The sequence below is a fragment of the Mizuhopecten yessoensis genome, unplaced genomic scaffold, assembly GCF_002113885.1.
Source record: "Mizuhopecten yessoensis strain PY_sf001 unplaced genomic scaffold, ASM211388v2 scaffold9615, whole genome shotgun sequence".
Taxonomy (NCBI): Eukaryota; Metazoa; Mollusca; class Bivalvia; order Pectinida; family Pectinidae; genus Mizuhopecten; species Mizuhopecten yessoensis.
The window spans coordinates 1,253,824-1,278,113 of NW_018408136.1; the positions used below are offsets into that span (position 1 = coordinate 1,253,824).

The following is a 24,290-nucleotide window of genomic DNA, read 5'->3' on the forward strand; positions in this document are numbered from 1 at the left end:
GTAGTGCATGTGCTATGTGCATATTTATTCACATATATATATATGTAATTTTATTTTACAAAAATTATCACTCTTGTTGGCCCGTATGGTAGCACACAGAAGATACGAAAAACCGGAGTTCCCGGCGAAAACCCACGTTTTTGGGCAGGTGACCCCGTACTTGTTTTACGTCCGATCTTTGTGGAAGGGGAGTGCGCTATCCTCCCCTGTAATCCCCTTACGACCACACACACATATATATATATATATAAACAGTCCATTTGCGCTATACAAATATATAAAAAGCGGAACTAAGGATATCTATTCAATAGTAGAACATACAAACAGTACGTACACGAATATCAATACAATTTCAAGATTATCAGTATTTCGGAAAAAACCTCTAGCAATATCGTCCCGCATCATGTAGATCCTGTACATGTCGTTATACACTGTACCTATCCTCGCCATATACGGATGACCACGGTTAGGATGCCGGGTCTGTATCTCATGTGTTGGAAGTTGAAGAAAGATCCTACTAAATTTCACCCTTCCAAAATACAACTTGGTAATAATTTTGATATGCCGATTGCGACCAGACTGATGAGGAGTGTGGTTGATGACGTCATCATTACGCCCGTCCCGTTACACTGTTCCTCGTCGGATTGGTCCCCACAACTGTCGTCACCGTCACAGCACAGTCTCTGGTCCACACAGCGGTTGTTACCGCACTGGAACATGTCGGTCGTGCATGCATGTTCTGTGAGAAGGAGAGCAGACCAACAGTGGGCAACTTAATTTCAAGCTTGTAAAAAAAGATTTTTTTCAAACAGTTTCAATATTGAAGATTTTCCTGTCTTATTATTTGTTGTTGACAAAGTAGAATATGTTGTGTGGTTTGCTTAATTGAAGCCTTAGATCAAGTAAGAAATATGAATATACACGTAAAATCAGTTTACTCTAAAGAAATAATACACTTAATATTATATCTGAGTTAATACATTATGCGCAATGCAGTTTGATTGATTTTCATTATTGTATATAGATATAGGTTTATACTTACTTTCTGAGAAAGAAGTGACTAGTATATCCACTGCGCCCGGAACTCTAGTATATGTAGTGAGCATGAGCGTCACCGCCTCGTCGTGTGATGTGTACGGGATGGTGTTGTTGAGGGAGCCACACAAACCATTCCCTGTCCCTTACCAAGTAAGATAAAGTCACTTCAAATAACTCGTACTGATTAGTATAACGGTACATTAATTGTTGATTAGGGGAATTGAGATCTAAATATGATAAAAACAACATTGGTTAATTTGTGACTGAGGCAACCTCGATATTTCACGGGTTAACAAAAATGGAGGTATACTGCTACATGTACTGTACCTATCTGATTGGTTTAAAGTAAAAAACAAACCTGACCAATCGCTAGGCTTATAGAGGAGCGAAACACGACTTCAAAGGCAGTCAATTTTACCGTTACGCTACTACCCTTGAATATCGAGGATGACTTTGGGGCTTTAAATAATTCATGTATGACTTATGTAACGAATTATAAATCTCCACTTGCTTGAATTATATGACGTATCAATGCACTATTTAGTACCATGCAGTTGTTGTGTTGGGTTGGTATCGAGACTGTCAAAGGCCTGAAGTATGGCGCCGTTACAAGGAAGGTCGACGTGTCTGACCAGTACCATCAGACGAGCGTGAGCCGTATTTGACATAAGGAACAGAGGACAACGTGGCATGGAGTTCAGCACATTCCCACGGCTGGCGCGCAACCTTAGGGAGGGATCAACGAAGAAATGCTCGTCACAGTGATCTTCCATATTAACTGTAAGTAGAATGCATGTGAGTAAGCGTCTGACCACTAATCTCTATCAATGATCGAACATGAACAACAAACCGTTTTCACAGAGACCAATTAAATTGTATAAGGAGAACCAGACCAGGTGTTCCTAAAAAGTAAGCGTCTTCTGCTTCATCCATATTAACCCTTATGTAAAACTAGGACAGTACCAACACATGTCAAATTCAGGAAAAGATAATCTGGGAAGTGATGAAAACTGATAAATATAACCAGAAACATCCATTTTCAATAAACTGCGTTATGTAAACACCACAGGGGAAAATATCACAATGAGAAAGGGAAAAGTCAACGATTGGAAAATTGAAATCTTCACTCTTTTTCTTAAACTTTGTAGTAAGCCGTTCCTTTTGATCATGTTGCAAGAGGTAAACGGTTGATTCAGAAAAGTCTATAGCATTCCTCTTTTTTAAGTGAAGTGAAGTATGTACGATTTATTAAAAAAAAACAATGCATTGCAGACAGATATATCTAAACAAGAAAACGTCTTCTGGTCGAAAAACGAAATTCCGTCACGTGTATTCTTTCGACACGCGAAAGAATACATTCCATTGCGACAAATGGACTTTGTATATCTACAGGGTGACTACGTATATTACAGAGTAACATTTAAAACTAACGTCGACATTTACAAAGGTATGTTTCAGTGCTCTTGTCTAGCTAAGTTTTTTGATAACATACAAGATAACGTGCTGTCTGAAAACAACAGGTCAGTGTATCTACGCACTTTGTGGTCCGTCACGTTTAGTTAAGTACACTGTAGCAAACATCATACTTCATTTCACATAAATGTCTGCGATAACATAACCAATATAAATGATAAAATTGCAAAGGATTGAAATTGACATTATATTTCGTTTGTATTTTAACAATGAATTATGCCATAGAACAATACGTGTGTCATCGATGAAGCCGAAGATGCACATCCTTCTGGAACACCATGTCTTATCCTTCTTGAACACCATGTCTTATCCTTATTGTACGATGGACTTTTTCTCTTGCTGATACATGTAGTTTTACATGATTTAATTGAATTTAAGTTCTAATGACGGTTTGTATACTCTTCAGTGTTCTTTTCTTTAACCTTCCGTTTAACAAAGTTGATAAAGCCATATTCCTACATTATTACACTTACCCAGCGGAACCGTGTCACGGAAGCCTTGGACACTGATAAATACACAAAACATCAAACAAATGATGTGACATTTCTCCATCGTTGATAAGTCTGGGATCCAGCAGCAATAGGGCCCAGTACAAATTATTTCATCTGATGTGAACACTTTACATTGTTCTCAGCCGAGCGTGTTTTTAGGTGGCACAGTCCTATTCTTTGCACTAATGCATGGCGTTAGGCAGATAACTATGCTCGTATTATCGTTAAGTGGTAGCCTAGATACTACCAATATCTCGTCCGATACTTGTTATATTGGTATAGATCGTAATTATGTTGACCGAGATAACTTCTTTTTTTTTAAAACCAAGATAAACCTATATCTATTGGTTTGTAAGTTATCTGTGTTGATAATGTCTATCTAAGAAAAAATCATCAAAGTCGAGTGTGTTTTATTTTCTCTCGTAATAACATATCTATGCTGGTGGTTAAAAGTAGTCTCATTAGATTTAGAAGTCTTTAACGCTGATTGGTAAAAATGTGATACTTGTAAGACGTCAAATTGACAATATCATCGTGTCATTTTTCATGTTAACACTAAAATGCTATACGTATTTTGTACTTCAGCTATACATTTTGATACCTGTGACGATAATTAAAGAAAACCCGACCTGATGTCCACGTCTAGGTGTTGACGGTACTTTACCACACCTTTCAACGCTAATACATTCTTCGTACCCATATTTACTAGAGAGAATTACGTAACAAATCTATAACTGAACCAATCCTATTCTTTTACTAGCTTACTAGCGTCCGAGAGGTTCTTTGATTTTAGTCAATTGTCAAACTCCTATGTTATGTCCGTTCATTTAACAATGTCAGGATTAGTCTGGCATGGTCTATCATCGCAAGCAAATGGTTCAAATGGTATTTATAAATAATGACATGCTTCCAATCAACTTACACATTTATTTAGAATGGGAGTACTGAGATACAAGTCACGACACAGACGGGCATACAAAATAGCCCGAACAAATTGTTTACCCTACCCCTTGAGCTACTTATAAAGTATTTGGTAGATTTTAACCGTCAGTCAATATATGACATTATCTGTCCATTGACCTGACTTGTTCTTAAACTAATATCACCAGTAGAATTATGATGTAATGAGTCCAGAAATGATGCTTTGGTGTTTGTAAAACTAAAATTGAAAATAAACTACAGAACCAAATGTTAATTCGAAAGCGCTAAATCAGGCAATATATATACCAATAACACTACTTCACGCTACATGATACATGTAATGCAGATTAATGCTTCGAATAACTATAAAAAATGTCACCGATACGCCGAAATATGACTACGGTAGTGATCGGTATTTGTGCGCTAATGATCATGGTTTTCTCATCCTACAAAGAGGGTAGACTTGATTAGTCTTATGTAAGTTTCATTTGTCAGTAAATATTACTGCACACAGTATGATTATTTTTTACAGTGTATACAAATAACCTCGATATTGCCTTAAGTAGGTGTTATTTGTCAGAACTCAATACACATTATACATACCACACATCTTAATAATAGCCCCTCTTTTATATGCGGTACAACCGTTCGAAGATCGTGATCACTTCGTTTTGCACTGTCCTCTTTATACTAACCAAAGACAAATGTTACTGAACTCTCTGTCAGCGATGAATGATGCTATTCCACTTAATACCCAAACTTTTATTTATGGTCTTCAATCACAGGACGGAAATATGAATAGAAATATTGTGTTGACGGTTCAGAATTACATTAAAACACGAGACTTTTTTATTATATTCTGAAATAGTTTTATGAAATTATCTCTCTTACAACAATTACGATAATTGAAATATGTATTGTCCAATTAAATTCAAAGAACAAATACTCTCTTATTTTGATAATTAAAGAAACTTATGTATATATTGTTATTTGTTGACAGGAGAGGGTTTATGCCCTTTTCCTTTGTACATAAGATCAATTCAATAAAATATTATGAAATTAAATGAAATATCACAGATAATCTTCGGACAGTTGTTTCATTTGCTCACTCAACTCATTTGCACTGTAATAATCCGCTTGTAACCGAATGTTATGAACCATTTAAGTTTAGGCATATTGTATTGCTTCCAAATTCAAGCAAGAGGATTGGGCACAAGTTATGACAACTTATAAAAGGCCTCTCCTCAACAATTGTACTACAACAATGTGATAGCGACAATAGACATACGTGTACATTTGTGTACAATAAAACGAATTTTGAAATCAGAAAAAGGAAAGAAGAAACAGGTTGAAAGTGCAGGGAAACCACAAGAATTTCATATAATATTCCTCATCATATTTATTTATTTAATTTATTCAACATTCATGAGGTCATAACAACATTGGCTTTTTGGACATATTCGATGAATCGCGTTAGCGATTCTTGGTAAATATGTCCAGAAAGCCAATGTTGTTATGACCTCATGAATGTTGATAAAATAAATTTCATTCCTTATATTTACATGTTTAAGTGCCTTGAATTTTCCGATGCAAGCACAAACAACAATAAACCGGCATTGTAATAATATTTGTCCATGGGGGCAACGCAGTAGAGAGAACAGCGTGTTTTTGCAGGGAAAATGTAAAACTTCCGGTGGGGGGCCTACCAACAGCATGACAACAAAACAAATATAGTTCTATTTTCAAATTTAATTTGTAGAACTAGCACATGTCGGATATAATTATCATGTACCTTACACAACTCATTTGAGAATTAAAATGAAGCCTATCATGTTTAATGTTAATCATATTAGCATAACCTAAGTACAGCTCACGGTGGACGTGTAACAATTACGCCCTGTGCTACGTCATTAAAGTGTATCAATACGCAGTGATGAGATCACCTGTGTTATGCAAAAAACAATGTCATTTTCGCCAATGGGTCCAATAATACAAAATGTAAATGTAACAATATAGTGTATAGAAATGTATGATATGTCTGCCTGGCACATACTAGCTACACACTCCGGCCACTTCCTCTGTTCAAATTGTCCATGTAAATGCTCATTTCTAATAACCTTGCTCTGTTGTACATTCAAGCTCATTCTATGTATCGTTTCATTGTACCTGGCAGAAACGAATTACACATTTATTTTTATAGTTCATATTACAAAAATCGCTTATGTCATGGTGGTTCAGGTCATATAGAAAGACAAGAGATTACCGGTTCTTCAAGACTATATTTAAAATCTATTACTTCATTGCTTTATTTATTACTTAAATCTAAATTTGAACAATTTCAAAAAATAGCTTGGGTTTCATCTAATGTTAGATCAACATTTCCATTCAAAAAGCGTATCTAAATGTAACGGATGATACCGATGCAACTTAATCAACATATCATTTCTTATGTTACTATAAAGAGGACATTCCATCAAAACATGGTACGAGTTTTAACAGGGGTAACTACAGGCACACGATGGGGAATCAATTAAATTTACACGATGAAGATCATTGTTTAGTGCACTGCAATTGTTTCTAAATTTAGTAAGTGGAAAATAAGATGACGATGTCCATGATTAGAATAGAGTGGAGGTATCTTGTCATCTTATGTAAAGAGTTTTTACACGTATTCAGAGTTGGCTGGTTCCTGATAGTTTCCGAGAGGCTATTCCAGAATCTGGTAGTTGTTGGTATTAAAGATAATCTAGTACTTTTAAGACTATGATTAGGAACAAAGAGTAGGGGTTTCTTTCTCCAACTAACCCAGGTAGTAATGCGTACAGGTATGATGGTGTCAGTTTGTTATGCATTTTGTAAAATAACTTAAGTTTTCTCCTTTCTCTTCTACTTAATAAAGTGTCCCATTTAGTTTTAAAATATAAAGATTTGTAGCATACCTAGGCAATCCTGTAACAACTCGAGCTGCTTCTAGTAAATCGATATGAAATTTAAAAACAAGCGCTTCAAAGTTCACAGGCATATTCCAATGTTGGAAGTATAAAACATAGATAAATTATACTAAGTACTTTCCTATTTATCAAATTCTTAATTTCCCAAAGCATTTACCTTTTTCAACGCTGACTGATATACATTTTCAATATGGTCACCCCACTTAGCATTAGAGCTTAGAGTCACACCCAAATGCCTATGGTTTTCTAAGAATTGCAGAACTGTCTCGTTAAAAAACAGTTCAAAGTCAAAACCATGTGTTATATTAGAGATAAATAACACTTTGATTTTGTTAGGATTAAATGTAACTAGCCATTGTTGTGACCAGTCGTCTAAGCATTTCAGGTCATGATTAATTACAATTTCAATTTCTATGGATGTGTCGTCTGCAAACAGTATAACTGCAACTTACTAATTTATCAGCTATATCATTAATAAAGATAAAAAAAAAAACAGGGGCCCTAGTACTGAACCTTAAGGCACACCTGCCCCCAAAACCTGATAATCAGAGTAAGTTCTGCTATGTATATAATTTTCCAGTCATTTAAAAAATTTACCTGAAACACCATATGCTTTTATTTTTGCTATTAGAGCTCTGTGCCAAACTCTGCCATAGGCCTTTGAGATGTCACAAAAGACAACATATATGAAGTATGTCTATCAACTTTAAAATTGTTCTATATATAGCGATACACGGCTGTAATTAACAGTAGGCTAAGAACCACCAAGGATGGATGTGAAGACGGAGCACCACCAGCGGGACAGTGAGCTTCGTCACTACCGTCACCACAGTTGTCGTAGCCGTCACAATGGAGGTTCCGGGCGATACACCACGTATTAGAGCACTGGTACTCACGTGTAGAACATGGACCATCTACAAGGATAGTGACATGGTTATACTTGTAAACAAAAACCTATAATGTAGCAAAATTAATTAAAAAAATCAAATACCTTTTAACATAATTAAATAAGTAACTTCAGGCTGACATATATTAGCAAAAAGCTTATATGGACGTCAATTTTGCATTTTATTAACTAGTGTTAGTTAGCAATTAGTTTAATGAGCGAAATTTAACATTTTCGGTAGCATAGTTAAATAATCTCTCCATGTTTGGGGTTTCCTTTTTAAAAGTAATATCTTGGGAAATGTCATAAAGTCGCATATTTCACAGAAGCGTCCTAATTGCATTTTTATTTGAAATAAAATCTTAAAAGAAAAGATACATGTAACAAAAACAAGGCTGATGGAAAACGTAAACACGATGAGTTTGAAATTTGGGTATCCTGTCGGTTTAGTATTTGTTCCGAAACGAACGCGCCTTGCCAGTTGACATTTCGGGTACCCGTTGAGCTCAAATCGAACAGGCCTTTTTGACATTATTTTCTTAAACATCAATCTTCTGATGTGATCGTTTTTGCTCGTTTTGAAATACCTTTTAATTATGCACAAACTACGGCTGATTTTCAAATTTGCAAGATTTATATTGAAGGATTGGCAACATATTGAAAAATTCATTTATTTTTTCTAAAGATCTATACATAACTTACCTTTAAAATATGACGTCACCAGTACGTCATATCCAGCATAGAAGTTCCAGTTAAGTGTAGTAAGTTGGAGTGTAAATCCGTGGAGTGTGGAATTGAATACGGTCATGGGAAGTTTGGACTTTTTACCACAATACCCACTAGCTTAATGAAGAGGTAAATAATAAGGTCCATAGTTTATAAATGTATACAACATGGTTAGTGTATAGCGATTACTTTGATATAAGTTAGTTGCACGCGGGTCTAATCGATCTATAAGGAATACATTAAACGATATATTGGGCAATAAAATCAATAAGACGATGAAAGATGAGACAGACGTACCTACTGCGTACTGTGGTACAATTCCCTTGCCGTCGTAAAGTGTTAGGAAACCTGTGGCGCATGACATGTTGAAGGAACGTATGTGGACGAGCTCGTTTGTCTCCTTACTGTTGGAGATAAGGAAGATGTTACAGGACATCCGTGCCGTCAGATAGCCGCCTCTGGAGGACACGATCCTCACCGAATCGTCCACGATAAACGTCTTACCACAGTTGTCGTCCATATACACTAATAATAAAAAGGGTTGAGAGACATATATTACACACACACATGATTTGGTTTTTTTTTGGTGTTTTACGTCCTATCAACGGCTATGGTCATTTAAGGACGTGCCAGGTTTTGGTGGTGGTGGAAAGCCGGAGTTCCCGGAGGAAAACCACAGATCTACAGCCAGTACATGCCGACTGCCCCACGCTGGCCTCGAACCCGTGACCGAGTGATAGAGGGCTTGTGGTAGCACCGCGTTGTACAGGAACACCTACCATCAGTAGCTATAAATTGATTACCTTCTATGAAATGATGCGTAGCTTACTAAGGAATACTTTCCCATCTTCTGATATATAAGGATTCTACTTGCCCATTCTTAGAAGCAACATTGTAATATTCTTAATAAAAAAAAGTGTAAATTGAAGTTGCATACCGGAATATATTATATATCGAAGATAATGTACAAACATTATTTCACTTTGTGCTCTATCAATCGTTTGTAACAAAAACCGCATTCAGTCTGCGTAATCCATTCCTATTTACACCTTTTTATCCATCACTTGTGGTGTTATTTTACGTTATTTATCTATTTGTTTACATCCGTATCTCGTTTTGGTCATTACGCATTGTTGAAACTGAACAAAATAGAGGTTGCTTCCCTTACACCGATCTTTGCAGTCGTTCATACCTGTGGTCATGGCGCTCACGCCAATTGTTAGGTAACACAACAAGGACAGTTGAATAAACCACTCCATGCCCGGCTGATTTTTTCCAAACTTGCACCAAAAATGTGTCCTGTGCGTCGCTGGTTTTGTCACCTGCTACACGTTATTGATACCCGGTAGAAGATGTCTACATGACCCCAAACAATAGATAGATAACAGGTGTAACGTTGATTACAGGATTAAAGGATGTCTATATCAACACAAAGGTATATGTACGACAGGTCAAGAGCTATTTGACGTCACCATAAAAGAAATGTATGATTGTGTTGCCGTATGATAATCAGAACTACAACCCGAGTTGCTTGAGCAAGAACCTGAGTGGGATGGGGACGGAAGTGGTGGTTCGGTGGAATATGGAGCTGGGAGCTCTGGTTTTGGTTTCCTGTTGATGTTGACCTAATATGATGGAGACGGAAGGGAAGGTTGTGTAGGATGATGAGTTGGAAGTACTCGTTTGACTTTCTCGGATTTTGACCTTTTGTGATAGGGAGTGAAGGGAAGGTTGTGTAGGATGATGCGATGTAAGGCCTCGTTTTGACTTTCTCGGATTTTGACCTTCTGTGAGGGGGAGTGAATGGAAGGTTGTGTAGGATTATGAGATGGAAGGCCTCGTTTTGACTTTCTCGGACTTTGACCTTCTTTGAGGGGGAGTGAATGGAAGGTTGTGTAGGATGATGCGATGTAAGGCCTCGTTTTGACTTTCTCGGACTTTGACCTTCTTTGAGGGGGAGTGAATGGAAGGTTGTGTAGGATTATGAGATGGAAGGCCTAGTTTTGACCTTCTCGGATTTTGACCTTATCTGATGGGTAGTGAAAGGAGGGTTGTGTAGGATTATGAGATGTAAGGTCTCGTTTTGGCTTTCTCTTATTTTGACCTTCTGTGAAGGGGAGTGAATGGAAGGTTGTGTAGGATTATGAGATGGAAGGCCTAGTTTTGACTTTCTCGGATTTTGACCTTATGTGATGGGTAGTGAAGGGAAGGTTGTGTGGGATGATGAAATGGAAGGCCTCGTTTGAATTTCTCTGATTTGACCTTATGTGATGGGTGTAGTGAAGGGAAGATTGTGTGCGATAATCAGATGTAAGGTCTCGTTTTGACTTTCTCTGATTTTGACCTTATGTGATGGGGAGTGAAGGCGTGGTTGGGTGGGTTGATCGGCTCTGAGGCCCGGTTTCTATTTCCTCTGATGTTGACCTTCTGTGATAGGGAGTGAAGGCGTGGTTGGGTGGGATGACCGGCTCTGAGGCCCGGTTTCTATTTCCTCTGATGTTGACCTTCTGTGATAGGGATGGAGGTGGGGTAGTCGATTGGGATGATGGGCTAGGAGACTTTGTTTCTCTATCCTCTTATTTTGACCTTCTGTGATGGGGAGTGAAGGAAAGGTTTTGTAGGATGCTGATAAAGAAGGCTTCATTTTGCCTTTGTTCTGAGATTGACCTTGTATGTTTGCGAGTGAAGGAGTGGTTGGGTAGGATGCTCGGCTGGGTGGTTTGGTTTCTATTTCCTCTGATCCTGGCCTTCTGTGGTTCGAATGTCAGTGGGTTGGTCGGGTAGGATGGTGGACAAAGAGACTTGGTTTCGATTTCCTCTTAATTTGACCTCCTGTGAATGACGAAAGGAGCGTTCGGGTAACAAGATGAGTTGGGAAGCTCATCTTGGGATTGGGTGTCCGATATTATCATATCTGAAATTTACCTTCTGTGATGGACGGAAGGGATAGTTGGGCAGGATGATGAGCTAGGAGGCCTGGATTTGATTTCCAACTGATTTTAACTTCATGTGGTAGGGATGGAAGGGGTACTTTAACAGTATGTTAATACTGTTAGTCCCTGTGTTACATAGTTGTTTTAACTTCTGTTTTGAGCAATGCTGATTAAGATATGCCATCGACGTTTGTTGTTGGTGACCACATCATGACCAATCACGTGACAACACCATCACAAGTGAAACGGAACATTCTGCTAGTTACAAGACAGATCATTGCTATTATTGCTTATTGTTTATCAAAGATGCCGTACGTATCGTTCAGTAACCTCCTGTAATAAGTTGTAATGTCCATTGAAAAGTAGTATATTTCAGTAGTAGTAATGTTTTTTGAAAAGTAGTGTATTTCAGTATTTATTATATAAGTCCTTTGATAAGATGGATATTTCATGAGTTGTTATGTCTTGTGCTAAGTGGTATACTTTTCAGTTGTGTGTAAAATAGAAAAAGAACCTGGAGTAAATGATGTTTGTCCTTTACCAGGAAATTCCAACACCTTAAACAGACTTATCCACAGAACTGCCGGTTGAGGACGACTATAGCTAGTATTTATTTCTCATTGTGTGACATAAATATCGACGTTTTACTAACGCTCAAAAGTATTCCTTGTGGTTTTATTGTCACTACCAATGTTCTCTCTAAGATAATTTAACTGGATTACTAATACACCTAGGTTTATATGGAGGGTGTCATCAATGAAACAAAAGGCCTTTTCATAATACATTGTCTTATTGTACATTTACATATCTCTTGAACTGCGTGTAAATGTATCGGTATTCAAATCAGTATTTCTATTAATCTATGTAATTAGCATATGTCCTGCCGACACATTCAGTGTTTGGTGACAGTATCCTTATGATAAACGTTATGTTGGTCTTGCGTTATCGTTATCACTGTAAGAGAGTAAAGTCTACGTACCTTACAAAGATAACAACACTGCCTGAGTTGTGTCATCTCTTTTAGCCGAGCTTAGTTGTGAACACTTAGAGATATGTATATATGTTGGAACTACATTGTTCCATGGCCAGCAGTGATCGATACTGACCACTCGCTTTGTACAGTTTAACTATACCAAATCGGGATCACTGAAGAATATCTCGATTTGGTATAATACAACTGTACAAAGAGAGTATTTACTGTCAATATATACATACCTAGCATGTACCAGTCCTCGATATTTTGAAAACAACTTTTACGGTAGTTTTTCTACTTATCTGCCGAACGGTCCTTTGATATCACTGTTGACGGAGAAAAGCCTTCCACCAGTACTAAGATAATATTGATAAAAAAACAGAGTTGGAGGTAGCTAACATGTGATGTGTGACTTTTCGTATTTCCAGTTATTTACTCATTAGGTTAAGCGAGTAACTCCTTTAACGCTGTTTACAGGCGCGTAGCTAGCCCCTTTACCATGTGAAAGCCCGACATGGGGTTGCCGAAGGCAGCTCCCCCCAAAGCGCGTAGCGCGAGCAGGGGGAGGGTACGGGAGGGTGTCTTCCTCCACCCGTAAGGGGGGTCTAGGGGGTCTCCCCCATGAAAATTCTGTTTTCTAGAACGTCTCTGGGGGGTCTCCCCCATGAACATTTTGTTTTCTAGAACGTCTCAGGAGCCATTTCCCACGTCCTGATGTCAGTTTTCTCGTTTAAATCCGCAAGAAAAAAGTCCTATTTATGGTATATATATATATACCTATTTACGTGGATCCAGTGTAATTCTGAATATTAACCGTCGGTATTGCTTTGTACACCCTCCATACATACATTGTCTGGTTTTTACCTAATCTTGATAAATGCATTTGATACTTCTGCATTAGTGAACATGCAATTGGGTTTGTCTTTCTCATAATCTGATCCGAGTTAATTGGGAAGCGAGGTTACCCCCATTGTCACCTTTACTCAGTCTCCCACACAGTTTCGTCTTCTGTTTGTGCTTTGTGACTGGTTCCTTATACTTGCTCCTGTTATTTGTTGGGCATTTCGAGAAGCGAGGTTGCCCCCACTATCATCGTCATGCCCAGCTTTGCAGTCTCCGACACCGTTTCGTCTTCTGGTTTCATAAACATTTTTTGGACATGGAAGAAAATTAAATTTTAGTTTTATATACGTCCATTATAGAAGGTAGTATTATGCGCAATCTGACAAAATAAAAAATACAAAGCACCGTGATTTTTTAGAATTCTGTTGTGTTGTAATTGGGCAGGCTCCAGAAGACAGTTTTCCTCATTTAAAAAAAACCGTCAAGAAAACCTATACTTGTCAAAATCATGTGCAAGCCCGGGCTTATTGGCTTACATGGTAGCTACGCGCCTGGTTAATGCTGTTAATTAGATTAAAGTTAGTATGTAGCCATTTGTTAAGCCTTATAACAACAAAAACGTGATACAAATACTAACATATACTAATTGTCAGCAATAGCTCGTCTTTCCTTCTATCGATCCTCTGTATGTCATGTCAGAGTGATTCAACAACACCATCGTTGAAGTTTTGAACACATGCATTTATTAAAAAAATATAGAAATAAATACGTACAGCAAATGCACCTCAATATGTCAATTATGGTACATGTAATATAAATTGAAATGTATTTAACTTTCGACTATAATAATGTCCGTTTAGCAACAAAAACATCAGCTATATAATCCATGTGCTGTAGACAATCCTCGGGCTGTGTGACATAACTTCAACGTTTTACCGCTTATGTCGTGTACAACTGCACAAATGGAACGCTGACTGTATTCGGTAGTAAACCAGTATTTATGACTCGGTATCAAATCGTTATATTAGGGGCCAAAGACTGTATAAACCACATGAGGAGCTACCGATCAAGATTGTATACAGTATCAACATAATATATAAAGAGTCAACGAATGAAGATTTTCACAGAAACATACACTTGACATGTCCATAGCTTCGACAAAACCGGGTTATTGATGTGTACAAATACGAAATACCAATACAACAATCGTTTGTCTAGTTCGGATGCTTGTCCACACCATTTTTTCACAAATACAGTCCGTATCAGGGTGTCAAGTCAACAAGTGGTATTACCATTAACCCTTTCATCCCTGTGTAATTTAGTAAACTCGACCATGCTTTGATCTGGATGAGTCCATTATGGTCCACAGTGGTGAATGGGTTAAAACTTGCTGTATGCCCGCCGACGACGGAATATCATCACAACGATAATAACGGGGAGACAAACAACGACGAACAATCCCCCTAAGACGATCGCCACGATGATGCCCGCTCCAACAACGACGGTACTGCTACACAGAAATTCGTCGCTGTTGTCACCACAGTTGTTGTAACCGTTACAATGGAGACTGCTGTCGATACAGCGCCCGTTATCACACTCCATCCCGAACGTACAAAGACCTGAGCAAATTAGAGGAAATTAATACACATTATAAGTATAGTACGTCGTTATGTATAGAGGGAAATAATACGCCTATCTAACAGTGCATATATACAGATACTTACATATTTGCTGATCCACCAATCTTTACCTGATATAATCCTCTGTCAATAGTACATATGAATTGAATTTTCGTGCTTTAACAGTGAGACGCTCAATAGTGAGCTAGGTGCTGGTTAATATAAATTGACTTATTTACATTTCCTTATACTTAAAGCAAGTATTATACGGTACCTGTGCTGTATGACGTCACGATGATGTCGTACTTGCTAGTAGTTAGTGATGATGCCGTCACCAAATTGAACACTAAGGCGTTTCGAGATGAAGTAAATGTTCTTTTTGCCAAGTTGAACTCAGAAAATCCACACATATCTAGTATTAAAAAACAAGGTGCTGAATAAAATGTACGGGAAATAAATGGATGAATACAAACCACGGATTCACGTGTTAAATATAACTATATATACTTCATACGTTGTCGCAATCCCATTAGCCGGACCCTATAAACGTGACCATTTCTTGTTGTTCGATAAATATATATTTCTCATTTTCATAATGTGTTTGGTTCACATCTAAAATTTAAAGATACATATATTCAGCATGATTATTCTTATTAGCAGAGCAGTTCAATTAGAAGCCTGACTATGATATGGCCAGAAACCTGCCATCCGCAAACTCTCAATAATAAGATTATTCAGTTTTATAATTGTTTGGTTCATCACAAAAGTAATGGACGTCGTTCAATGTCAAGTGAAAATGATGCAATTTGAACTTGAAACAAAATGATAAACAAATTATATCGGCCTCGGTTTCGGCTCGCTCAACATATATTTTTCGGTTTCCACATTATGTACGGATCATGGCATTACATGTCATATTTATATTTAAATGTTTATAGGTGATTCTGATTTTTTTCTCATAAAAGTCTTAAAGGAGTTAAATTAAATGAATGTTTGTGTGACTAGCTTATTAGAATTCGCTTGTCATTAAAACATAAATACATATGTATATACTGGTAGGCGAACTTACATAGGAGGGACACCCAACTTCAAAGTCAGTTAATTTTAATTCAATTTTGCTATGACAAATTATAGGGGTGCAGGGAGCGAAAGTGGGCGTAACCCCTGGAGTACCAAGTTCTGCATACAATAAACGTACCTTCTATTTTACGGTTCCTGTTTTCGCCATCGTACGCCGTGACCATGACGTATTTACAGTTTGAGTTCATGCTCCTGACAACAGCGACCAGCTGGTCCTCGGGCCTGGCCCGGACTATCACCGAACAGTTCAGGTTCCGGTTGAGCGTGGAGTATCTAGATGCTTTTATGCGTGCTGCTGTCTCAACGTAGGTAAGCTTGGACGATGCACAGGCCTCATCCAGGTACACTATAATCAGTATAGGTTAGAATGTGTTTGCTTGTGGAAGGTCCACGGTATGAATAAAGTGCATGGGCAATAAAAATAAAAGGAAAGTATCAGGACCTGACAAGTTTCTTAATCATTGCTTTGTCCTAAATAAAACTTTATTTTGAACTTTGATTAATAAACCTGATAATGATAGATAATCCGTCTGCATAGCTGTTGACAAAATCTGGACAGTGATAACGTACACGTATATTGTATCGGACGTTAACACGAGGGCAGCAAATACTGTGTTACTTTAGGTTTACGTATCAGGGATGCACGTAACAGAAACATTTACAATTTGAAAATCAATAGGTAATGTACATGTACAAAATGTAAGGACGTAATGTACATATAACTGTAAGGACGTAATGTACATATAACTGTAAGGACGTAATGTACATATAAATGTAAGGACGTAATGTACATATAACTGTAAGGACGTAATGTACATATAACTGTAAGGACGTAATGTACATATAACTGTAAGGACGTAATGTACATATAACTGTAAGGACGTAATGTACATATAACTGTAAGGACGTAATGTACATATAACTGTAAGGACGTAATGTACATATAACTGTAAGGACGTAATGTACATATAACTGTAAGGACGTAATGTACATATAACTGTAAGGACGTAATGTACATATAACTGTAAGGACGTAATGTACATATAACTGTAAGGACGTAATGTACATATAACTGTAAGGACGTAATGTACATATAACTGTAAGGACGTAATGTACATATAACTGTAAGGACGTAATGTACATATAACTGTAAGGACGTAATGTACATATAACTGTAAGGACGTAATGTACATATAACTGTAAGGACGTAATGTACATATAACTGTAAGGACGTAATGTACATATAACTGTAAGGACGTAATGTACATATAACTGTAAGGACGTAATGTACATATAACTGTAAGGACGTAATGTACATATAACTGTAAGGACGTAATGTACATATAACTGTAAGGACGTAATGTACATATAACTGTAAGGACGTAATGTACATATAACTGTAAGGACGTAATGTACATATAACTGTAAGGACGTAATGTACATATAACTGTAAGGACGTAATGTACATATAACTGTAAGGACGTAATGTACATATAACTGTAAGGACGTAATGTACATATAACTGTAAGGACGTAATGTACATATAACTGTAAGGACGTAATGTACATATAACTGTAAGGACGTAATGTACATATAACTGTAAGGACGTAATGTACATATAACTGTAAGGACGTAATGTACATATAAATGTAAGGACGTAATGTACATATAACTGTAAGGACGTAATGTACATATAACTGTAAGGACGTAATGTACATATAAATGTAAGGACGTAATGTACATATAACTGTAAGGACGTAATGTACATATAACTGTAAGGACGTAATGTACATATAAATGTAAGGACGTAATGTACATATAACTGTAAGGACGTAATGTACATATAACTGTAAGGACGTAATGTACATATAAATGTAAGGACGTAATGTACATATAACTGTAAGGACGTAATGTACATATAACTGTAAGGACGTAATGTACATATAAATGTAAGGACGTAATGTACATATAACTGTAAGGACGTAATGTACATATAACTGTAAGGACGTAATGTACATATAAATGTAAGGACGTAATGTACATATAACTGTAAGGACGTAATGTACATATAACTGTAAGGACGTAATGTACATATAAATGTAAGGACGTAATGTACATATAACTGTAAGGACGTAATGTACATATAACTGTAAGGACGTAATGTACATATAAATGTAAGGACGTAATGTACATATAACTGTAAGGACGTAATGTACATATAACTGTAAGGACGTAATGTACATATAAATGTAAGGACGTAATGTACATATAACTGTAAGGACGTAATGTACATATAAATGTAAGGACGTAATGTACATATAAATGTAAGGACGTAATGTACATATAACTGTAAGGACGTAATGTACATATAAATTTAAGGACGTAATGTACATATAAATGTAAGGACGTAATGTACATATAACTGTAAGGACGTAATGTACATGTACATATAACTGTAAGGACGTAATGTACATGTACATATAACTGTAAGGACGTAATGTACATATAAATGTAAAGATCAGTATGAGAATCATGAAAGTAATTTGTCTAAGTGAAAATATGTATACAAATGAACGACGGAACAAGCTAGATATCAAAATATGAATTACAGTTTTTATTGGTAGTTTTCGCCGAGTTTTAACATGGTGCCCCTTCCTATATTTGAAGTGTACAGTATGTTGTGCGACTAAATATATAACTAGTATTTGAAACAGCGAAACATGTTTAACGAATGAATACTCACATGTTTGGAGGGAGAAAACCTGTATAACAGAAATGATGAGGATGACACATTGCAGCGTTGAGATCTCCATGATAAAGGTATCAGCTATCCCCGTAACAGTAGTGTCTGTGTGTCCACACTATCTTGTTAGTATCCGTATATATGGACGGGATCTTATCAACGACACATGACCGGACTATCAACCGGGGTTATCCCAACATTCCTATATTTAGATTTATTCAACGATCACGTGCAGTCATATTTCACAATGTTGAGTAATCTACTTAAACTATAGATTTATCATAAACATATACATTATTACGGTTAGTGTTCTAAAACATTTGCAACCATTAATTGGACAGGTTGACACTACCTCAGGTTCAGACAAAGACATCTGTCGAGTGTTCAGGGCGAACCGACACTTTATCAACTACAGTAACTTGGAAATGTACACAGGCACCAGGAAACAATAATACGATAAACATACACAAACAAACAGAAGCTACTTATATACAATATGCTATTGTAATAGTATATTCCCTCGGCTAGCTTGTAACCGAAGGCTAATTATAGCTAATAATTCATCCTACAATATAATATATATATGTATATGTTTATTGGTATCGTGAGTTAAGGGCACTGGATCCGAACAAACAAATGCAGAAGTAATAACAACAGTTCAGACAAAGGACATTGTCAAATTTTCAAGGCAAGTCATCCCTTTATTAAGACAGAAACATGCATATCACAACATAAACATTCACCATAAAACAATACTACAACACAAAATACATTACAGTAAACCAACCAATTCCTTTCCCAAACAACCCGCTTTTCCCCCCAAATAATGCAATAGACATATAACAACTAGCTATGCATTACATACAAAAAACATAAAATAAATAATTATAGAAATGAATAGCAAGTATTTCACAAAGCAATGTAAGTGAGTTCACCATGGATGAATCCAGGGAAGTGCTATGGAAAAGTGAACGAGTAGTAAAAGGTTGTACAATCCGTACCGCCAAGGACAGAGATACAAGTAAAGGTTGTACAACCCGTACCGCCCAGGCCAGAAATACAAGTAAAGGTTTTACCACCCGTACCGCCCAGGACAGAAATAAAAGTAAAGGTTGTACAACCAGTACCGCCCAGGACAGAAATGCAAGTAAAGGTTGTAAAACTCGTACCGCCCAGGACAGAAATACAAGTAAAGGATGTACAACCCGTACCGCCCATGACAGAAATACAAGTAAAGGTTGTACAACTCGTACCGCCCAGGACAGAAATACAAGTGTAGTTTGTACAACCCGTATTGCCCAGGACAGAATTACAAGTAAAGGTTGTACAACCCGTACCGCCCAGGACAGAAATACAATTAAAGGTTGTACAACCCGTACCGCCCAGGACAGAAATACAAGTAAAGGTTGTACAACCCGTACCGCCCAGGACAGAAATACAAGTAAAGGTTGTACAACCCGTACCGCCCAGGACAGAAATACAAGTAAAGGTTGTACAACCCGTACCGCCCAGGACAGAAATACAAGTAAAGGTTGTACAACCCGTACCGCCCAGGACAGAAATACAAGTAAAGGTTGTACAACCCGTACCGCCCAGGACAGAAATACAAGTAAAGGTTGTACAACCCGTACCGCCCAGGACAGAAATACAAGTAAAGGTTGTACAACCCGTACCGCCCAGGACAGAAATACAAGTAAAGGTTGTACAACCCGTACCGCCCAGGACAGAAATACAAGTAAAGGTTGTACAACCCGTACCGCCCAGGACAGAAATACAAGTAAAGGTTGTACAACCCGTACCGCCCAGGACAGAAATACAAGTAAAGGTTGTACAACCCGTACCGCCCAGGACAGAAATACAAGTAAAGGTTGTACAACCCGTACCGCCCAGGACAGAAATACAAGTAAAGGTTGTACAACCCGTACCGCCCAGGACAGAAATACAAGTAAAGGTTGTACAACCCGTACCGCCCAGGACAGAAATACAAGTAAAGGTTGTACAACCCGTACCGCCCAGGACAGAAATACAAGTAAAGGTTGTACAACCCGTACCGCCCAGGACAGAAATACAAGTAAAGGTTGTACAACCCGTACCGCCCAGGACAGAAATACAAGTAAAGGTTGTACAACCCGTACCGCCCAGGACAGAAATACAAGTAAAGGTTGTACAACCCGTACCGCCCAGGACAGAAATACAAGTAAAGGTTGTACAACCCGTACCGCCCAGGACAGAAATACAAGTAAAGGTTGTACAACCCGTACCGCCCAGGACAGAAATACAAGTAAAGGTTGTACAACCCGTACCGCCCAGGACAGAAATACAAGTAAAGGTTGTACAACCCGTACCGCCCAGGACAGAAATACAAGTAAAGGTTGTACAACCCGTACCGCCCAGGACAGAAATACAAGTAAAGGTTGTACAACCCGTACCGCCCAGGACAGAAATACAAGTAAAGGTTGTACAACCCGTACCGCCCAGGACAGAAATACAAGTAAAGGTTGTACAACCCGTACCGCCCAGGACAGAAATACAAGTAAAGGTTGTACAACCCGTACCGCCCAGGACAGAAATACAAGTAAAGGTTGTACAACCCGTACCGCCCAGGACAGAAATACAAGTAAAGGTTGTACAACCCGTACCGCCCAGGACAGAAATACAAGTAAAGGTTGTACAACCCGTTCCGCCCAGGACAGAATTACAAGTAAAGGTTGTACAACCCGTACCGCCCAGGACAGAAATACAAGTAAAGGTTGTACAACTCGTACCGCCCAGGACAGAAATACAAGTAAAGGTTGTACAACCCGTACCGCCCAGGACAGAAATACAAGCATAGTTTGTACAACCCGTACCGCTAAGGACAGAAATACAAGTAAAGGTTGTACAACCCGTACCGCCCAGGACAGAAATACAAGTATAGTTTGTACAACCCGTACCGCCCAGGACAGAATTACAATTAAAGGTTGTACAACCCGTACCACCCAGGACAGAAATACAAGTAAAGGTTGTACAACCCGTACCGCCCAGGACAGAAAGACAAGTAAAGGCTGTACAACCCGTACCGCCCAGGACAGAATTACAAGTAAAGGTTGTACAACCCGTACCCCCCAGGACAGAAATACAAGTAAAGGTTATACAACCCGTACCGCCCAGGACAGAAATACAAGAAAAGGTTGTACAACCCGTACCGCCCAGGACAGAAATACAAGTAAAGGAGTCACACAATTAGATCGGATATGAGACGGCGTTCAACAATTGTTTAAAGTCAAGATTAATATGAACTTGTTTAAAATATGAGGTTCGTTGGGAAATAATTAGTTGAACAAAGTGACGAACTGATACGTGAATAAATATACAAGTTCGTCCCTTTAATAATAAGGGAAGTAACACTGCTAGTATTTAATAATAAGGGAAGTAACACTGCTAGTATTTAATAATAAGGGAAGTAACACTGCTAGTATTTAATAATAAAAAAGCAACACTGCTAGTATTTAGTAATAAGGGACGTTATATTGCTAGTATTTAATAATAAGGGAAGTAGCACTACTAATATTTAATAATAAGGGATGTAACACTGCTAGTATTTAATAATAAGGGAAGTAACACTGCTAGTATTTAATAATAAGGGATGTAAAACTGCTGGTATTTAGTAATAACGGATGTAACACTGCTAGTATTTCATAATAAGGGATGTAACACTGCTAGTATTTAATAATAAGTGATGTAACACTGCTAGTATTTAATAGTAAGAGATGTAACACTGCTAGTATTCAATAATAAGGGATGTAACACTGCTAGTATTTAATAATAAAAGAAGTAACACTGCTAGTATTTAATAATAGGGATGTAACACTGCTAGTATTTAATAATAAGGGATGTAACACTGCTAGTATTTAGTAATAAGGGATATAACACTGCTAGTAATTAGTAATAAGGGAAGTAACACTGCTAGTATTTAATAATAATAGAAGTAACACTGCTAGTATTTAATAATTAAGGGATGTAACACTGCTAGTATTTAATAATAAGGGATGTTACACTGCTAGTATTTAATAATAAGGGAAGTAACAATGCTCATATTTAGTAATAAGGGAAGTGACACTGCTTGTATTTAATAATAAGGAAAGTAACACTGCTAGTATTTAGTAATAAGGGATATAACACTGCTAGTATTTAGTAATAAGGGAAGTAACACTGCTAGTATTTAATAATAACAGAAGTAACACTGCTTGTATTTAATGATAAAGGGATGTAACACTGCTAGTATTTAATAATAACAGAAGTAACACTGCTTGTATTTAATGATAAAGGGATGTAACAGTGCTAGTATTTAATAATAAGGGATGTTACACTGCTAGTATCTAATAATAAGGGAAGTAACAATGCTAATATTTAGTAATAAGGGAAGTGACACTGCTTGTATTTAATAATAAGGAAAGTAACACTGCTAGTATTTAGTAATAAGGGATATAACACTGCTAGTATTTAGCAATAAGGGAAGTAACACTGCTAATATTTAATAATAAGGGAAGTAACACTGCTAGTATTTGATAATAAGGGAAGTAACACTGCTAGTATTAAGTAATTAGGGAGGTAACACTGCAAGTATTTAATTATAAGGGAAGTAACACTGCTAATATTTAATAATAAGGGAAGTAACAATGCTAGTATTAAGTAATTAGGGAGGAAACACTGCAAGTATTTAATTATAAGGGAAGTAACACTGCTAATATTTAATAATAAGGGAAGTAACAATGCTAATATTTAGTATTAAGGGAAGTAACACTGCTAGTATTAAGTAATTAGGGAAGTAACACTGCTAGTATTTAGTAATTAGGGAAGTAAAACTGCCAGTATTTAATAATAAGGGATGTAACACTGCAAGTATTTAATAAAAAGGGAAGTAACACTGCTAGTATTTAATAATAAGGGAAGTTATACTGCTGTATTTAGTAATTCGGGTAGTAACACTGTTAGTGTAATATGTAGTATTTAGGGAAGTAACATTGCTAGTTTTTAGTAATAAGAGAAGTAACACTGCTAGCATTTAATAATAAAGGAAGTTGTACTGCTAGTATTTAGTAATAAGGGTAGTAACACTGTTAATATGTAGTATTTAGGGAAGTAACACTGCTAGTATTTAGTAATAAGAGAAGTAACACTGCTAGCATTTAATAATAAGGGATGTAACACTGCTAGTTTTTAATAATAAGGAAAGTAGCACTGCTAGTATTTAGTAATTAGGGAAGTAACACCGCTAGTATTTAGTATTCAGGGAAGTAACACTGATAGCATTTAATAATAAGGGAAGTAACACTGCTAGTATTTAATAATAAGGGAAGTAACACTGCTAGTATTTAGAAATAAGGGAAGTAACACTGCTGGTATTTAGAAATAAGGGAAGTAACACTGCTAGTATTTAATAATATGGGAAGTAACACTGCTAGTATTTAGTAATGAGGGAAATAAAACTGCTAGTATTTAATAATAAGGGATGTAAAACTGATAGTATTTAGTAATTAGGGAAGTAAAACTGCCAGTATTTAATAATAAAGGAAGTTATACTGCTATTATTTAGTAATAAGGGTAGTAACACTGTTAATATGTAGTATTTAG

At 37.0% G+C, this 24,290-nt stretch overlaps 4 protein-coding genes across 4 annotated transcripts; 1 reads left to right on the forward strand and 3 right to left on the reverse strand.

The window, feature by feature from the left end:
- Nucleotides 1-22: 22 nt before the first annotated feature.
- LOC110458483 lies at nt 23-3,228 on the reverse strand. The gene is made up of 4 exons (XM_021510201.1): nt 2,985-3,228; nt 1,586-1,816; nt 1,043-1,180; nt 23-739 (listed from the first exon to the last, which is right to left on the reverse strand). The coding sequence occupies exons 1-4, from the start codon at nt 3,061-3,063 to the stop codon at nt 525-527; spliced, it is 663 nt and encodes a 220-aa protein (XP_021365876.1). The 5' UTR covers nt 3,064-3,228; the 3' UTR covers nt 23-524.
- Nucleotides 3,229-7,327: 4,099 nt separating this feature from the next.
- Nucleotides 7,328-9,816, reverse strand: LOC110458446 (enteropeptidase-like). Its single transcript, XM_021510134.1, has 4 exons — nt 9,679-9,816; nt 8,784-9,011; nt 8,463-8,603; nt 7,328-7,788 (listed from the first exon to the last, which is right to left on the reverse strand). The coding sequence occupies exons 1-4, from the start codon at nt 9,743-9,745 to the stop codon at nt 7,592-7,594; spliced, it is 633 nt and encodes a 210-aa protein (XP_021365809.1). The 5' UTR covers nt 9,746-9,816; the 3' UTR covers nt 7,328-7,591.
- Nucleotides 9,817-13,955: 4,139 nt separating this feature from the next.
- On the reverse strand, nt 13,956-18,861 carry LOC110458453 (MAM and LDL-receptor class A domain-containing protein 1-like). Its single transcript, XM_021510153.1, has 4 exons — nt 18,678-18,861; nt 16,053-16,280; nt 15,129-15,266; nt 13,956-14,854 (listed from the first exon to the last, which is right to left on the reverse strand). Exons 1-4 carry the CDS (start codon nt 18,745-18,747, stop codon nt 14,616-14,618), a joined length of 675 nt encoding a protein of 224 aa, XP_021365828.1. The 5' UTR covers nt 18,748-18,861; the 3' UTR covers nt 13,956-14,615.
- Nucleotides 18,862-19,613: 752 nt separating this feature from the next.
- Nucleotides 19,614-21,914, forward strand: LOC110458491 (flocculation protein FLO11-like). Its single transcript, XM_021510210.1, has one exon. It carries the CDS (start codon nt 19,614-19,616, stop codon nt 21,912-21,914), a length of 2,301 nt encoding a protein of 766 aa, XP_021365885.1.
- The last annotated feature ends 2,376 nt before the right edge of the window (nt 21,915-24,290 follow it).

What these genes read in the sequence shown, in the direction of transcription:
- LOC110458483 (XM_021510201.1), bottom strand. Translation starts at nt 3,063, where the DNA reads ATGGAGAAATGTCACATCATTTGTTTGATGTTTTGTGTATTTATCAGT. An exon ending in CCCAACACAACAACTGCATG is followed by an intron (nt 1,181 to 1,585) that starts GTACTAAATAGT and finishes TTACTTGGTAAG; the next exon opens with GGACAGGGAATGGTTTGTGT. An exon ending in AGTCACTTCTTTCTCAGAAA is followed by an intron (nt 740 to 1,042) that starts GTAAGTATAAAC and finishes TCCTTCTCACAG; the next exon opens with AACATGCATGCACGACCGAC.
- LOC110458446 (XM_021510134.1), bottom strand. Translation starts at nt 9,745, where the DNA reads ATGGAGTGGTTTATTCAACTGTCCTTGTTGTGTTACCTAACAATTGGC. An exon ending in CGTGAGCGCCATGACCACAG is followed by an intron (nt 9,012 to 9,678) that starts GTATGAACGACT and finishes TTTTATTATTAG; the next exon opens with TGTATATGGACGACAACTGT. An exon ending in TGTACCACAGTACGCAGTAG is followed by an intron (nt 8,604 to 8,783) that starts GTACGTCTGTCT and finishes CTCTTCATTAAG; the next exon opens with CTAGTGGGTATTGTGGTAAA.
- LOC110458453 (XM_021510153.1), bottom strand. Translation starts at nt 18,747, where the DNA reads ATGGAGATCTCAACGCTGCAATGTGTCATCCTCATCATTTCTGTTATA. An exon ending in GGTTTTCTCCCTCCAAACAT is followed by an intron (nt 16,281 to 18,677) that starts GTGAGTATTCAT and finishes TACTGATTATAG; the next exon opens with TGTACCTGGATGAGGCCTGT. An exon ending in CAGGAACCGTAAAATAGAAG is followed by an intron (nt 15,267 to 16,052) that starts GTACGTTTATTG and finishes TTTTAATACTAG; the next exon opens with ATATGTGTGGATTTTCTGAG.
- LOC110458491 (XM_021510210.1), top strand. Translation starts at nt 19,614, where the DNA reads ATGGATGAATCCAGGGAAGTGCTATGGAAAAGTGAACGAGTAGTAAAA.